At 36.5% G+C, this 19,084-nt stretch overlaps 1 protein-coding gene across 1 annotated transcript in view; it reads right to left on the bottom strand.

Annotated features, from left to right (window-relative positions):
* The window catches only part of ATRNL1 (attractin like 1), a 449,173-nt gene that overhangs the window by 370,782 nt on the left and 59,307 nt on the right, over positions 1–19,084 (bottom strand). The window contains exons 9-10 of the mRNA XM_054728743.1: positions 11,107–11,290; positions 1,376–1,530 (exon numbers count right to left, since the gene is read on the bottom strand). Of these exons, the coding sequence (XP_054584718.1) occupies positions 1,376–1,530; positions 11,107–11,290 (339 nt within the window). The remainder of the gene's footprint in view (positions 1–1,375; positions 1,531–11,106; positions 11,291–19,084) is intronic.

Here is a 19,084-nt window from a genome sequence, read left to right as displayed (position 1 = left end):
AGAGAAGCAAACAAAACTTTCATGTACCCCCAGAGAACTAAGCTCACACTCTCATCACCACAGTAAAGCAGTATGTCCACAGTCCCGGCCGCAGTGCAAGCTCGCAAGCGGCCTCCTTCGGAACGTCATCTGCTCTGTTTTTCTGGATCCCAGGCTGATTTGTAAGCCTTCTAAAAGCCGAGACAACCCCGTTTCCATCACGAATCGTCACTTCAAATTATTATTTCAAAAAAGTAAATATTTAATTATTTAGGATCTAAAAATCCTGAAGACGCATTCTTTATAAAGATTACTCACAGACGACACCCATAGCTTAGAGTTAAAATGCATACTTAACTTTATTACTATGCATTACTTTCTTCCAAACAAACTTGTAATAGTTTAAAATCAAAGTGTTTATTAAGTGTCTTAATTTCCTTTATATGCTCCCACTTAACATAATTTTCCAAAGTAGATTATGTGTCTTTTTGGTGTTTAAAAGCAAAAGTATACTTCTTACATCTACTGAATGTGTTATTCTTTATTTCTTTTATTTTTACTTATCAAAATGATTCTTAACAGCTTAAAATTGGTATATTACTTTACACCATCAATGAAAGGTGCTCTAAAGTATTACTAACTATATTTTAAATATCAGCTAGGTTTTATCTAAAATATGATATACAAAGAAGATATGTTTTCACTACAATAGTCTATTGCATAGCTTAATTTAGTCTTTCAAAAAATATATTCATTTAATATTCAGAAATTGGTAGGACTAGAGATAACATAATTGAAATTAAATCAATTGTATTAATGCACTGTATTTCTGGTTCTCTGCAAAAGATTATTCCATTACTTCCATTCCTAGTTCTGTTTCCATTTTGTCCCAAAATCATATTTCTTTAGCTCCACTATCTCTATATTCCTTTCTCTAATTCTATCAGCTTTCTATATCAAGTACATATATCTTGTGAATTTAAATGCATCTTTACTTATCCCCACTATATCTAAAATGCTTGCATTACTACTATTTATAACTTAATTTGATAGTGCTCTATATCTACACTTTATCAAAACTAATGGTAACAGTCAAACAAAATAGACTGATATAGTGCTCATGTAGTAATATGATATAGAAAAGCCTTTAACAAAGACATTCAAACCCAGACTTCTCAATTCCCCTGTCTCCACCACTGATTCACCCCCATCCAACTATTCTCCTGGCCTTATACTCCTACTATGCTGGATTTAGAGAGAATTCCACTCATGATCTGTCACTGAATTTATCTCTCTAAAATGACATATACACATGCTATCAAGTAATGTATTTGAGAATCTCTACATGAAAAATTTCTGATATTTCCTACTTTGTACAATCCTAACAGATACATACCTATGTCATATGCCAGGAAATCGGCAGAAAAACATTTTGCACCGTTACTCAAGGAAGTGTCATTATGGGTATTTCCTCCAAAAATAAGCATAGCTCCATTGATAAGAACAGCTGAATGAAGGTATCTGGCAAACCCACTTTCTTTCAAAATAGTCCTACAGGATAAAATTTAAAAATGTATTACAAAAGATAAAAAGACCTCCCTAATTATATATATTACATAAAGAATCTAATTTGCATATAGAATTTTCCTTGGAAGTGTGAAATAACATGCTCAATTTTTAATATATATGTCCTCTAAACTTCAAGTATTTTAAAAAATATAAACGGCCTCTAAATTTCATATTTTTAGAAAGATATTTCCAGATTCACAGTACCTTAAGATGCTTTCACAAAGCACAATATTAAAAAATAATTGCTAATGATTTTATAATAATTTATATTTTTAATTTTGTTTTCATTTATAAAAGTAGGAAGCAAGTATTCTTAAAACTAGAGGACCAATATCATCAGTTTTAAATACCAAATAAGAAGTTAAATATAATAACTTTAAGCTATATTAAAACTACATAACTCATATGGATCCCATAATACACCTTTAACTTTTTAAGTATAATATAACATACAGAAAAGTAGGTTTATCATAAGTCTAAAGTTCAATGAGTTCTCACAGGATGAACATAATTAAGTAACCAGCACTCAGATTTAAATATATATATATATATATATATATATATATATATATATATAAAACCACTATTCTGATGTAGCAAAGATTTGCATTGCTTTGTACTTTACAAAATGGAATCATATATTTTGTATTCATCTGTATGTTCTGTTGCTCAAGATTGTTTTTGAGCTACATTCATATGTTGTGTATAACTGAAAATCACAATGGTTTTTGAGAAACATTAAAAATAATATAAATATTATTTTATTTAATTAAAGTACAACTGAGAGAAAATGCTACCAATATATTTTCACTATCATATTTCACCTGAATGAACTGATATATAATAAAGGTGCATAAGGATATGAATCAATGCTTTATAAATGCCCTAAATAAATCCCTGGTACAAAGAATCAGAACGTAAACAGTACATATAATATAGTTAGCAAGGTATATACAGTATCTCAAAAACCATGGGTTATAATACCAATTAACGGTTAAAGAATATGGAGCAGTCTTCCAGAATGGCAATATAAGGAGTTCAACAAACATTCTCCCCAAGGAAAGAACTATAATTCATCAAAAAATAAAAAAACAACCATTAAGGGTCCAAAACTTTTTTACTAAGAGCAACCGTAAATATTTACTCAAGAATATCTACTAAATTTTAATAAGAACAACAGACCATTATTTCTAACCCATTACCTGCTCCCATCCTCCCCCACCCCTGCCCCCCGCACCCCTCAGCACAGACCCAGTTCAGCAACACAGTTCACCCCAAGCAGCATGTACGGCCAAGACCAGAGAACCCCTCCACCCTCAGCTCCTAGTCCAGGCCCCGGGGTCTCACCAGGAGAGGAGAGGGGCAATGCTTCTCATGTCCCCAGCTCTGGGTGGCATTCTACTCAAGGAGAAAGCAGGAGAGGTCTGAGTGCTCACCCTCTAACTCAACGGGTAGAAGCTAAACAGCAGGACCAGCAGGCTAAGAACGCCAGGGCCAGGCAGTCTTCACCCTCCTCACCTACTGGACAGAGGCTCCTTGCCAAAGAGGCAAGCTGAGAAGGGCAAAGGCTACCACCCCGACCCGGGCCCGCACAAAGAGCAGTGGTGTCACACCAAGAGGAACGGTTACTAATCCCACCTACAATTCCAAAAACTGGCACAGCTCTTCCAAGAGAACTGCCTGTATGTGGAACAGAGGGTGGGAAAGTTAAGGGAACTTTGAAAAACAAGGGAGGTTTTCCTGGGTAGCAATTAAAGAGATAGCTGGTAGCTCCATGAGAACAATAGCTCAAAGACCAGGTAAAAGTTTACCTGAAGGAGGTGGAGGGTGGGGGGAGGAAGATTAGGACAGCTAATAAGAGCCCAACAGGGACTGAAATTGAAATCAAATGGACTGTGGAGCAATTTATGCACCAAAGCATTGTTGAAACTAAGAGAGCAATCAGTCAGGAATTAGTGGAGGCTGTCTGGTTGATGTGACACAGAGACAGAGAGCTTAACAGAGAAGTCAGGGGGAACGTCAAGGAGCCCCGCTCAAGTTACCGCCATCCCAGGGAGCCTGTGTGCATCCCCCCAGGTGGCCTCCTCCCAGGAGCAACATCACAGGATGATGCATTTGGAGGAGGAAAGAGACTTTGCTGAAAGAGTCCAGCCAGGTCACTAAACAAATAAAATTACAACAGCCCCAGGGAGTGGGGGAGTCACAGAATCAGGATCTAGAGTTGCGACACTATATTATCTAAAATGTCTAGTTCTCAGGGTAATCTATTACATGCAGCAAAGAAGGAAAGTGTGACCCAGGTGGAGGAAGAAAAAGAGAGAACAGAATGCCTTTGAGAGGGCCCAGATGTTGGATGAGCAAAAAAAGACTTCAAGACAGCTATTATAAATATCAGAATTATGTTACAAATACATTCACAAGCTTAAAGGCAATGTCTGCCGACAGGACACTAAAGGAAGTTCTTCAGTCTTCAATCGGTTATTTCAATGCAGAGTGCTGGCAAAGGCAATTATGTAATTAGAAAACAAAATAGGGTGCACATTTCTGTTGCTAGTAAATTTGAAAAGCAACTGTGATAAACCAGTACACATATATAACTGGTCTGTTGAGCTTGTAACATATAGAAATGTAATATACCAGGAGTGGGCAAAGGTAAGCTTAGAGCTGTGATGTTCTTCTGAGTGAATACAGCTATCGTAATCATCATAACCTGCATGTCTTTTTCCATACAGACAACTGTAAACCTACTTTTGCCCACCCTGTTTTTGACAATTAGAGCACAAAGGGAGGGATGGAAGCAAAGCTCCGTTAAAGTAAGGAAATGATGCCAAATAGTAACTCAAATCAACAAAAACAAATGATAAAATAAGCCCGCAAAAATATTCAATAACTTGTACATGAAACAAGACTAAATAAGAACATGTATACTACAATTATTCATAATATCAAAAATCGGCACAGCCCAAATATCACCCACAGAGGAATGGAGAATTTTTAAAGGTGCTATGTTCCCCCAGTAAGGGTATCTCACACAGGACAATTCTGCCAGCAACCCTATCATCCTTCCCTAACCCACTCACCCTTCCTCCCTCCTAAATGACCATTCTGTACTTTGTCTTCTCCCGTCCAGCCTCAGTCTTCCAATAAATATCACCCATTCTCGCTCTCAACTGATAATCCCACTTGCTATTTCACCAAGAATTTTTAAAAAAAAATCAAAACTTCCACAAACTCTCACCCATCTACCCACTTATCTCCAACTGCATTCGTATAGCCCACCTGCCACAAACTCTCACCCATCTACCCACTTATCTCCAACTGCATTCGTATAGCCCACCTGCCACAAACTCTCACCCATCTACCCACTTATCTCCAACTGCATTCATATAGCCCACCTGCCACAAACTCTCACCCATCTACCCACTTATCTCCAACTGCATTCGTATAGCCCACCTGCCACAAACTCTCACCCATCTACCCACTTATCTCCAACTGCATTCGTATAGCCCACCTGCCACAAACTCTCACCCATCTACCCACTTATCTCCAACTGCATTCGTATAGCCCACCTGCCACAAACTCTCACCCATCTACCCACTTATCTCCAACTGCATTCGTATAGCCCACCTGCCACAAACTCTCACCCATCTACCCACTTATCTCCAACTGCATTTGTATAGCCCACCTGCCACAAACTCTCACCCATCTACCCACTTATCTCCAACTGCATTCGTATAGCCCACCTGCCACAAACTCTCACCCATCTACCCACTTATCTCCAACTGCATTTGTATAGCCCACCTGCCACAAACTCTCACCCATCTACCCACTTATCTCCAACTGCATTCGTATAGCCCACCTGCCCTCCTAATCCTGTGACTAAGCTATCTAGGCTCCTAGCGGCCTGCCTGTGTCCACTAGATCCCACTGCTGCTTGTTTTCTCAGGTACATCCTGCTAGCAAGTTCTTCCCTTACTTGCATCAGTGTTTTTAACATCGTCTTGATCTTTCCTAACAGCCAACAAACAATTATTTCTCCAATATTAAAAAAACACCTCTCTTGCCCTCACCTACCTGACCCTCTTTACCTTATTTCTCTCCTTCCCTTCTAACTAAGCTCCTCAGAAAAACTGTCAATACTTTTCTCCAATTCCTCTTCTCCCATCCTGACTAGACTCACGAGGATCAGAATGTCACTCTACCACTCCACGGGAACTTCTCCTATCGAGGTCAGCACCAGTTTGCCAGGTTCTGCCAGCCTTTCTTAATCCTCACCTCACTGCCTATCAGCAGCTCCTGACAAGCTTTCTCTCTCTCTCCTCTGAAACCCACTCCTGGCTTTAGGACACCACGCTTTCTCGGTTTCAGGCTAACTCATGAACTGCTTATGCTCAGTCTCTTTTTCTGATTGTTCATCCTCATCTCTCCGAGCAGAAACGTAGTATCCAGATGCCCAAACTCCTATATCCAGCCATCTAGTTGCATATCCACTAGGATGTGTAATATGTAGCTCAAATTAAATAAACCTAAACCCCAGCTTCTAAGTCTTCCTTCACACCAAACCAACTCCTGCAACCAAATTCATCATGTCCATTCATGCCGACTCCATGCTTTCAGGTCTTCCAAGGCCTGATTCCACTCTTGCTCCTCTCCCTCTTCCACTCTATTTCCAACCCCTAAGTCTATGCAGTCTGTTGGCTCTGCCTTGAAAATATATTGAGAATCCAACCAATTCTCAACACCTGCACATTGCCTCCCTGGTCCCAGACACTATCATCTGTTTCTTCAATTACAATTGTCTCCTAAAATGATCCTCTTGCTTCTGCTCTTGTATCATAATGACATCACGGCAGCCAAAGTGACCCTATAAAGACCCAAGTCAGAGCATTTCGCATCTCTACTCAAAACCTTCCACTGGCTTCCCATATCAGAGTAAAAGCCACTATCTCTATAATGACCCCTATGACTCTGGATGACAGGGTTCCCCATTCCCACTCTACGGTCATTTTCTCCCACGTCACCCAACCCACTCTAAGACCCTTTAACCCAGCAATACTGGCCCCAGGCTATTCCAAAGGATAAGCATAGTCCCATCTCAATCAAGGCTTTTCCGTAGCTTCCTCTCTGCCCAGAACCCCTGGCCCTCAGATGTCGGCATGGCTCATCCTCTCACCTCCTTCATGTCTTTACCCAAATGTGTTCTCAGTGATGTCTTCTCATACCCCCCTATTTAAATGGAAAAACCTAAAACCCCCATCCTCTTTCCATGCTTTCTTCTTTCTCCACAGTATTTATTATCATTTAAGATACATTTTACTAATTTCCATTTTGTCTGCCTCTCCTTATTAAAATATATTTCCAAAACATAAAGTTGATGTTTAAACAGCTCCCTAAGAAAAGCATGCAATGTTAAACAATACATGCGAAACTCCGAAACTGACAAGCTAATGATGTGTTTGCAAATACATACAGAAGGGTAAAGAACCTATAAAGAAAAGCAATGGAACAATTAATACAATAGGAATATGGTTACCTCTTTGGGGGATAATGAAGGGAGAGCCAACATGGAGGCACATGAGGGCTTCCTGGGTATTGTAATGTCCTCTTTCTTGGCTCGGGTAGGTAGGGTGTTTACTTCATTATTGTTCTGAAACTATACATGTATGCTTTCATATAGCCTGTTGTCCATATGCAATATTTCCAAGTTTATAAAAGACCACTATGAAAAAAATAAGTACTACATGGCTCAAATTACCTTAAAAGGTAAAGCTACAGAAATAAATATTTCTTTAAGTGATCAATATGTGATTTTAACTAGGCATTCCAAATCTCACAACATGTCTTGCTGGTTATAAAGACAACAATCATTTTCACCTATATAAATATTTTATGCTCATTTTAATAAATTTCCCCTGCTATGCTATGCCTTTATTGTGTGCATTCCTATTATTTCCCACATATACATGTAGGATAAAATTTTAAGTTATCTGTCTCCTTTACTGAGGAAGTCTTAGGATTATTTCTAATACAGTGTTTGATACAGAGTTAATGATTTTTGTTAAAAAGATTTCAGACACTCATTATGCAGAGAAATAAGCAAGGATGAACATTATGAATAGTATGTTCATCAATATTTACTAAAATTTAAGTTAACTAATAAAATTTATAAAATTTTTCTGTTTTACTTTCCAAACCTGACAGCTATGTTTTTAGAGAAATCACAAAAACTCACAATAAAGCAATAAAATAGCTGTGAAAAAATTAAATGTAAAAAAATAATAATAACCTCTCATTGCATCAAATTTAAAGAGCTAAAAAAATCATTTTTAACAATATTTCATTGGTGCGGGATTTTAGGCTAATGGCTTTTTTTTTAGCTACCTAACGACACCATGTCTTCTAGATTTCACTTTTTTCAAGTGCTGCTCCTTTATAGGAAACATGCCTTTAATTCCCTTTGGCTGCTTTCAAATATTCCTCTTCCTATTTGGGATATCGTCAGTTTTACTGTGACATTTCTAAGCATAAGCTTCTTTGTACTTATCCTACTTGGTGCTCATAGAACTTCTTCCATTTGTAACTTGATGTCTTGTCACTTTTGAAAATTATCAATATTAAGACTTTAAACAGTGTTGCATATTATTTTCTCACTCTTCTTCTAGACTCCAGTTACATGCATGTTAGACCATTTCTACATATCCCTTATAATGGTTTCCCTCCTTAATTTTCTGTTTTTGTCTTTCTGTATTTCAGTATGGGTTTTCCTTGACCTATCTTCCATTTCATTAATTCTCTCCTAGGCTATGTCTAACTTGCTGTTAAACCCATCCAAAGAATTCTTAATTCATTTAATGTATTTTTCATTTGTATAATTTCCATTTGATTCTTTTAGTAAAGGTTTCCAGTTGTCTACCTTATATTTTAGTTCCTTGAAAATAAGTTCTAATCATTTTAAAGTTTCAGAAAACACTGTTGTCCTTCAGGTATGTTTATAATAGCTATTTTTTCCAATTTTTGTTTTTTTCCTAAGCCTTTTTTAAATTTTAAACCAGATATTGCACATGATATACTGAAGAAATAATTTGAGGCTCTGTGTATTAAAATCTTCCCAAGCGAGAATTGACTTTTGCTCTGCCAACTGGTTAGGCTATGCACAGATCACCATAATCCAATGAAAGACTGTGATGATTCAAGGTGAGCTTATCCTACTAGCAGGTTTAGAACTTCAGGGACCAGACTAAATCTTTAGGCATGTAGCCAGACCCCTCTTCCTTAGCACATCTGAAAATCCAATTTTGGTCTTCACATTGATTGATAAAAGCCCTGATCAGTTTCTCAGATAGTTTTCTGGATTTGTAATTGTCTCAAGGACAAAAGTTGGACAAAATGCCAATCTTTCCTCCCTGAACATTCTACCTCTCCTAGATATTGATCCACAAATTCTCAGTTCCTTAATAGTTAACTGATGCCTTCAAATTATGTAATTCCTAATATTTTTTCAGTGGAAAAAATAGTTCAAATAACCCATAAAATATAATTCCTCCAAACACACATTTTCTATTATTTCAACAAAGTGGTATATTTACCAAACTATACCTACTAAACAATAAACCTACTTTTGATGTGGCAAAAATGTAAAATTAGTATGTATAATGGACACATAATAGTAACATTTTAAAGTTACATAATATTTGACAAATGAAACTGATACACACTATAATCCACATATAATAGCAAACCTGAAAAATAAGCAAACAAAAAGCAGAAAAACTTTAAGAATGCTACAAATAGAAAAATAACATTTTAATTCTCACTGATAATTTTATAAATTTTTTTTAAATGCAGAACCCAAGAAAACAGTAAAGCATCATATGTATCTATAACATATTTGTAATGAGGTGCTCAAAATAATTTACAAATTATTTTATTAAATTCTCCTAAGGGACAAGTATACAGTGTTACTTGTGCATATGCTAAAATTGCCAAGACTGATCACTATATTCCTCTATGCAACATTTCACTATGGGAAATTTTCAAGTAGATAATCATGTAAGATCTGATCAAATTTCATTATATAGTAAACAACTAACTCATTTTGATTTCATTCAAATAATACTCGTACTTCTCTTATCCATTCACTTTAATAAGTTCTTTCTCTGAGCAGTACTGTGTCCATTATTATTAATGTGAACTATGTAGCCTCTATCTTGCAAAAGCAGTTATCTTTTCCTTTTTGCTATGACACAGTATCTGTCATATATGCAAAAATATATTAAGCAGGTTGATGGTGCCTTATTTACTACACAATTCCTCTTTTTATCACAGCAAGAAGTCAATAAGAAATGTTAGCAATATTAAAATAGGAAATAAAATGCAAATATGTAGATTACCTAAAACAAAAAGGTATTTTATTAATGTTAATAGTTATAAAAAATAAAAGAATAATACTTCATTTTATTAGAGTAAAAATAATGAAAATTAACAAGGTCACCTAAAGAAGTCTTAATTTTTTTTAAATTCCATCTTTCTTTCTTCAAATAAAGTTAAAAAATAAAATATATGTTTGAAACTGAAGGGGGTATAACAAATCACAATTTGGTAAAAAACTGTATTTCATTTCACATAAAGGAATGTGTGCTAAAAGTTTAAAAGAATGTGTAGCATCTTAAAGAAATCACTTTCCATGTTAATCAATCAATAATAATCTTTCAAATACAAAGAGAGCATTATGGTTATGAATAGGAAATTTACTAAACAGGAAACACAAGTGGTAAATGAACACATAAAAAGATGCTTACTCACAGCAGCAATCGGGATTTATGTATTTAAATATCAGTATCATTCACACACATTACTCTGGCAAAAAGGAAATATCCACACCTTTATCAAGTGTTAGTGAGAATAAGGAGAAACAGGGACACTCATACATTGCTGGTGGAAACATATATTACCACAGTCACCTGAGGAGCAATTAGGCAACAGGCAGTAAATTTGAGGATATGAATATCCTCAGATTCACCATTTCATTGTTAAGTACATACCCTAGAGAAACTCTTGCATTTGTGCCTGAGCAGACCAGTATAAGACGTACACTACAGCGTTTTTATAACAACAAACAAAGGAAAATCTAGCTAAATGTCACAAGCTTTGTATTTCACAGGAAATGAGATAATAAAACTGAAGACATGGTTTTAAAATTTACAAGTGACAATAAAGTATGAGTGCAAAGTAGAACAAATCGCAAGATAGATACTAACAATCCTAAAAGTTTGGTAAGCAAAACTTCCTGTCTGAATTAAATGTAACATCAGCACCGATAAGCACACAAGTAACTGCAATGCTTACAGGATCAGAACCCACTTTAAAGTCGATCCTTTACAGTAACGATGGCTGCATAGAAAATCTACTATTTTGTGGCTTTGCTGCATAACTGAATATCACTAGTTGCAATAGAAGATGGTGTCTCCCTGAAAATATTTAATAAACACCACTATTATACAAATATAAACTATAACAGTGACACATTTTCCCAACATACTTCTGGCCTCGTCTACTCACCAAGTCTTAGTGTTCACTTCATACTTATAAAGATCATCCACCAATCCATACTTGTTGCCTGGTAATGCTTTATAGCCTCCATGAACATAAATGGACTTTGTTATTTCATCATACACACTGGTATGACCATATCCACCTTGAACAATAGCGCCTTTAGTTTCTGAAACAAGCCAAGTGTTTGATGCTGTAAGAGAAAGAAGGTAAATCATAAATTTCTAGTATTTAAAAATATAACTAATATGTCATCAAACGACCTAGTTAATTATAATGCCATCTTTTTATAAGTAAGGTATACTTAATATTCATTTAATCAAGAAGCAATTATTAAATCTGAGCTGGTTACTATGTTAGGTGCTAGGGGTTCAAGATGAATAAGACTGGCCTTTCTGTAGATCAAACTCTGAAACACTGAAAATGCCAAATTTGTGTGTGCAAGAGGAAAAAGAAAACTCACATACATTTCTGTACTTGTAAGTAACTCTGAAAAAAAAAAGCTGTAATAAATAGTTTATGAGCACCTACTACGTAAAGGCTCTGAGTTACTCACTGATATTAGAAATATAAAAAAGGATGTGATCTCTACCCTTAACAAATTCTGTGTTGTCTTTTATCACTTCAAACAGGCATTAAGTACTAAAAGAAGAAATCCCTGGAACATCAGAAAAGGTCAATAAATACAGCAGAAATATGAGCACACACTACCCTTGCCCTCTGTGAGATTTCTAAATCATAACTGATGAAGAAAACAAAAACCAAAGCATCATCTGATACTCAAGCCAATGGCATTAAAAAGTGGGGAAGGTGAGGGGATCTAAATGAAAGTAAGGCTGCCATACTTCCCTTGAAGGTTTAAAATGTTGATACTAGGCGATTATGATTAGTTACATTGTGTATTTTTATATCCAGAGCAACCTCTAAGAAAACTATACAAAGAAATACACTCAAGAATAGTATAAGTATGCCAAGATGAAATTCTAAGTTGATCAAGAAGAAAGAAAACAGAAACAGAGGCACATAGACATAGACACACACACACACAGTGGAAATAAAACAAATAATAAAACAGCAGACTTAGGTACAGACTTAGTATATGTAAATTGTGTCAAAATTCAAAGTTTACTTAAAAATATATATTCACCTTACTAGGAACGGATAGTTCATCATGAAATAACAGTATTTCACTCAACTATTTCTGAAACATTAAAAAAAGTTAAAAGTGTAATAGCTATGAACACAGGTCTAACACCGAAGAGTGTCCTCTTAAATACCAGCGCAGTACTTCTCAAGGTCTGGTCACTAGCAGTTCAGCCAAGGAACCCATGGTGACATGGTAGTTTCAGATGAAAAACTAAGGAAATGGTTTTGTTCGGATACAGGTGATAAACTTGAAATGTAAAATTAATTATAATCCACATTCTCATTACATTTTTATTTTACATTTAGAAATGTATACTTGCTACATACAAGAAATCATTTTGGCTCTGTAAACATTCAAGATTCACTTGCAACATTTTTTGGTCAATTCCTAGAATGATGGCAAAGAACTTGTACTTAATACATGATCATTCACCCAACAAAAGGAAGAGCTAACTAAATGCTTAGATGCCAGAATCAAGACCCAAAGCAATGATGGGCTGAAACTATTCTAACAATAAAGGTCAAGTCCTCATTGATGTTACAACAGTAAGTAGACAAGCACAGGGCAGAGTGACCTCACTTCACAGCAAGCACTTACATTAAAAGCAGTAACTAAAGTCCAAGGAAGAAGCTCTGTTGCCTTTAGACTAGCTACAAGTCCACAGAATATTATTAGTATAAAATATAAACTTAGGTTGCATTAAAAATATTAATAAAATATCAACTTTAGAACAAGGGCAAGTAATGATGTCACATGAGGTACCACACCACGCTCTATGAAGTTCTGTGAAGTTTGAATGGGTCATTACAAAGTACAGTCTGTCCACAGAGGGTGGGAAAGATGACAATGTGTATTTTATATAATCCTTTGACTAGCTGCATGATCAATGGCCAGTTGTGCGAGACATCTGTCCTCAGTTCATCTGTAAAATGGGGTTAAAAGAGCATATATTTTGCATGTTCACTTTGAAGAGTTAGTATGTATAAAGTGTTTATAATACCACCTAGGATGGAGTAAGGCTTCAGTAAATGTTAGCTGTTGCTATTATTATTATTTATTGGAAAATATCCTTTATATCACTAGTGTCTGTGCTACTATAAGATATTAATATTGTTAATAACATATTAATAAAACCTTATAATGTGAAAACTAGAAGAACTAGGGAAGCTCATCTAAAGAATAAAAAATAAATGAAAAATAACATATTTCAAAATATTTGCAGGGCCAGTATGTGGAAGAATGACTAAATTTCATTTGTGGGGTTCTACATGGTCATGAAAAAATAACTGCATATTCCTTCTTAATATAAATTCTTACATTTCAATACATAAGACAACAGAATGGCTGCCTGTTAGGGACTGACATCTCTACCACTGTAGGAAAGTAAAGCAGAGACCAAAAGACCAGAATTTTCTGCATCCTAAATGCACATTTACTAAAACTTTTTAATCTAACTCATGCACACTTTCAAATATATACACTGAGTGGCCAGATTATTATAATCTCTGAACACATAATAATAATCTGGCCACTCAGTGTATATCCTATATAATAAAAGGCTAATATGCAAATTGTCCCCTTGACCAGGAGTTCAACCAGCAGGCAGGCCGGCCAATCGCCCATGTCTCCTCCCCCTGGCCAGGCTGGCCGGACCCCACCCATGCATGAATTCATGCACCAGGCCTCTAATATATATATGTGTGTTTGTGTGTATACACACACACACACTGAGTGGCCAGATTATTATGCATTCAGATATCATAATAATCAGGCTACTCAGTGTATATTTATGTAGCTTATAAACAGTTTTAAAAGCACATTATTTAATAACTAGAGGCCCAGTGCACAAAATTCATGAATGGAGGGAGGGGTCTCCCAGCCCTGCCTGCACCCTCTCCAATCTGGATTCCTCTTGCAATCGGAACCACTGGCTCCTAACTGCTCACCTGCCTGCCTGCCTGATGTCCCTAACTGCTCCCTGGCTGGCCTAGTGGCCTGAACTGCTCTCCCCTCCTGGCCTAATCCCCCCTAACTGCTCATCTGCTCTCCCCTCCTGGCCTGATCCCCCCTAACTGCCTATCTGCTCTCCCTTCCTTTCCATGCCCTTCGGACCCCCGGCACAGGCATGCTGACAGCTCTCCACCGCGGCCCCACCCCTGTCCTGATTGGTCATTATGTGACAGCATCCCAGCCAATTTGCATATTTCTCTATTATTAGTATAGGTTTTATTTATCAAAACTAAAGTCTTTTGTGATATTTTCTGAGACACTGAGAAAATTTTTAAAAATGCATACAATCTTAGTGGCAGCCTTTGTCACAAAGACATAGCAATTTATTGAAACATTTTACTTACTGCATTGAAATTGTTTTACTTTACCTAATAAGTCCTGTAAAGTTCTTCACAAGTGAAAATGAAGTGCAACAACAAATGCCAGGCCTACTTTAAGCACAGTGAAAGTCCATGCTTTATGATTCCGATGACAGAATTATTTTTAAAGGGGAGATTTCTTCTATTAAAAATGCCTAATTCTCACCACCTAATACGCCTGTTCTGTAGATCAACACTTTCAAACACCAATTTGCTGAAAAGCAAAATTCCATCCGCAGCTGAAATTCACCAGAGAATTTTGAAAAATATGTAATGTTAAGAACTGAAGAGAGTCACATAGAAGAAAAAATTCACTTCCTAGAAAAATCATATCTAATGGTTTTCAAATCGAAAGAAAAAGAGTTAACATAAAATGACATTAATGATGGCTTCCCAACTACTCCTCCCAAAATCTGAAAGCATGAAAATACTAAAGCAAAACATTAATATTATACTAACCTTGAGACTCACATTGAAGTTCTTAGAAAGTTTATGAGGTATCGCTAACTTAAAGTGAAGTAAATTTCCCTCAGGACTAACCCAGAAGAGCTTTATGGTCTAAGTTAGTAAAACCATCCAATAATTCTCCTCTGAGATTTATAGATTCCCTAAAAGCCATAATTCAAAGAATAGCAGAAAGGACAAAGTGATGTTTCTTTTACCACCAGAACAAGTTCACAGGAATTCTTACAATTTCAGTTCCAATATATGTCCTATACAACCAAATATAAAAAACATATATAGACTTCCTCTAATCTATGTTTAGCACTTTATTTGAAAATAATTTCAGCCCAGCCAGTGTGGCTCAGCGAGTCACACTGACATTTCTTAAGGATAAAATTCTCCCCCTTTTAAAATAAAAGATTCCTCATTTGAAGTTTGTATGATACTGCTTGATGATTAGATTTAGGTATGTATTCCCACTCAGAATACTATAAGCCAGGGGTTGGCAACCTATGTCCAAGGGCCAAATAATGGCCTGCTGCTCATTTCTGCAAATAAAGATTTATTGGCACAAAGGCAAATTCATTCACATACATATTATCTGTGGCTTGCTTTCAAATTTCAATGGCAGAATTGAGTAGAAGAAACAGAGACAAAATGACAGCACTATTTGTGTCTGTTGGTCTGTCTATTATCAGGTGCTAGCTCATGGATTATATTTTTCACCAGATCATAATTTATTACTTGCTTAAATTATTTTGATGCTGAAATCTCCCCAGACTTCATCAATGGGACTCCTCCAAGCTGACACAGGACTGTATCTTTGACAGGACCCATTACTTTCCTGAGCAATTCCTTCATTTGGTAGAACAAGACGTACCAGGCTCATCTTTGCTCTCCCTGCCACAGCCTTACAATCAGCCATAACTACTTACGGGAATGTTATTAGAAACCGGATCTGGGAAAATCAGTGATCAGTGTGATCACTACCAGGGTGTCTTAGCTTCCAGGCCATTTCGGAAGAATCTACATCTGTCTGTCTGTCTATCTATCTGAACATAAGCTCACACTGATGCCTCCAATTCCATCCCATTCAGAGAGGATTCTTCTATATCTCCTATCTTCCACACGGAGAAATTTAATTCCTAATATCAACTCATTTTTTCAATCTAACGACACACCTAAAATAATTTCAGAAGTGCTTTACCAAAACCTTCCAAAAACAACCCTAAAAGATTTATTTGCACTTTTTCCCCACATCCACACCTAGACAGAGGCCATTCTGTCAAACATTATGTTCAAAAGCCACTTGGATTTGTTCATCTCTCTCCCTATCAGAATGGTTGTGTTATTCATTTGAAACATGGTTGAGTGAAATAAATCCACCTAATAATTACAGATGGAATATTCTATATTTTGTAAATAAGGAGATGTTCTCTTTGTTCATTTGAAGACTTCTTAGAAAGAATGGGACATCTATAAAAATAAAGGTGTAATATGCTAATTAGACCAGACAGCCGAATGATCTTGCGGATGTCATTCTAGACATCCTTCCAGACAAAGGTGCAGTGGGCAGGGGCGAGGCAGAGGCGGTTAGGGGCCATCAAACAGGCAGGCGAGCAGTTAGGGGCGATCAGGCAGGCAGAGTGGTTAGGGGTGATCAGGCAGGCAGGCGAGTGGTTAGGGGCGATCAGGCAGGCAGGCAGGCAGGCAAGAGGTTAGGAGCCAGTGGTCCCGGATTGCGAGAGGGATGTCCGACTGCCAGTTTAGGCCCGATCCAGCAGGGATTCCTCAGATATCCCCCAAGAGGTCCCAGATTGCAAGAGGGTGCAGGCCGGGCTGAGGGATACCCACTTCCCCACGCACGAATTTCACACACCAGCCCTCTAGTATAAAACAACAGTCTTCACAGATAGTTATGCCTGCTCAAAAACAAATAAACGAAAAAACAGAAAAACTAAAATTGGATCCAACAGAACCTTACTGAATACCAAGAGTTAAATGGCTTCCTTTCTTCTCCTTCCATTTTTAATTGCATTCTTTCTACTTGGACAAAACACATAACATTTGCATACTAACTGTCTACTGACAACTCCACCCTTGTTTTAGTCTTAGCTCTAAAATTTAATGTTCTCCATCAGTCTTTTACCTGAAGTGTTCCCATTCATCGCTTCCTGAGATGAAGCTTATTCCCCAGGAGATGGGTTGGCAAAGTACAGCCCAGGGACCAAATCCAGCCCAACTGTTCTGTAAATCCTGTTTTACGGAAACACAGCCACGCTCCTTCATTTACGTACCTTGACACGGCTGCCTGTGTACAGCTTCAGTGGCAGACCTGAGTAGTGACAACAGATACCGGGTAGCTCATAGAGCCTAAATTACTTACTATCTAGACTTTTACCAAAAAAGAAGTCTGCACATTTCTACTTGAGCAGATTTCTGAGGTGAGGCCACATAGAGACAGAATTATCTGGGTCTGGCATCTCAAACTGGTTTTTCTCTATAGCCTTGACACTTGAAGGACAGTTTGGCAAGATATAAAACCCTTACTTAGTCTATCCTTGCTTTCCTTCATTTTCCTGAAAAAGTTGTTCCATGTTTGCCTAGATTTATGTTGCTTTTGAGAAATCTGATACTAACCTAATCTCTTGCCCTTATAAAATATTTCATCTTTCCGCTGGAAGAGCCTGAATATTTTTTCTTTATCTTTTAAAATATAGTATTTTTATCAAGATGTTTCAAAATTGCTTCTGTGGGTGATTTTTGACAGGTATCCAACCCAACAGTTCATGCACAGGAGAACAGATAAGTGAATTGTGGTAGAGTTATACAATAAAATACAGAAATGCGAAGGAGTTAACTGTGGTAAGTCATAACAACATGGGTGAACGCTGGTTAAAAAAAAAAAGAAAGAAAGAAAACCTCAGAAAACTGCATAAAACATTATTTCCTTCTTAAAAATTCAAAAACAAGTGAATAAAACAGTATGTCATATAAGCATACATGGATATGCGGTAAAGCTATTTTTTAAAACAAATATATAATAAGATATTCTGGATTTCAGAATAGTGGAGGCAGAAAACCTTTTGAAAAATAAAAAATTAATAAGCATGATTAGAAAGAGAAAATTAAAGGGATACAGCAAATGGCTATGCTTTTTTAAAATAAATATCCTCTCATCAAGTATACTTTGGGGGTGGTTTTATTAGTCGGACATGATTATTCCTATATTGATTTAAACATAATTATAAAGAGAAAAATTACAAGCAATATCCAACAAATGGTTATGTTTTCTAATAAATAGAAAGTAATATATAGGCAAACAAGAATGCTATGTATTTTAAAAAATACCAATAGCTAATGTTTCTGGAAAATGTTGAGTAAGTTTTTCAATCTTGAACATCAGAGAAAATAAAATGCTACAGATGACCACAGAGTATGAAAATGTTTAAAGACCAAGTATCACAGAAGCAGAAAAGGAACGCTGCTGACAGCCCTATTCCTTCCTCCTCAAATACTTACCAGGCATTTAGTACACGGCACTTCACTAGAAAGTACACAAACAAAGAGATACACAGCAGGATTCATGCCTTAAACTTCTCAGAGAAAGAATAACTATAAAAAGCAGTATGCGTTTCATAGTCACTTATAAACAAAGAATCTAGAGAAAAATTAAACCACTTCCAGAAAATAAAAAAGGCAGTAAACACAACTGTAGAATAACAAGAGTCTTTTCATGATTATATAATTATAGAGTCTACCTCCACTTGGTTACTTAAAACAAAAGTTTATGGCGCCTTTACTGCAGGCTGATCTCTACATTATGAGTTTTCCTGATTTTTCCAATAATTCTGTGCATGAAGCTAGTTGATTACTGTCACTTCTGAGCACCTGATAGCCATGCATCGCTCTTGGAAGTTATACGTTAGGGTGCCCTCATGAAAAATTTCCCTGTCATACCTACTTGTGTGTGTTCCACGTAAGCTATTTCCTTAAGCACTCTGCTGTTATCTACCTACACACATTT

Source organism: Eptesicus fuscus, chromosome 17 (genome assembly GCF_027574615.1).
Source record: "Eptesicus fuscus isolate TK198812 chromosome 17, DD_ASM_mEF_20220401, whole genome shotgun sequence".
NCBI lineage: Eukaryota > Metazoa > Chordata > Mammalia > Chiroptera > Vespertilionidae > Eptesicus > Eptesicus fuscus.
This window is presented reverse-complemented; position numbering and strand designations above follow the sequence as displayed.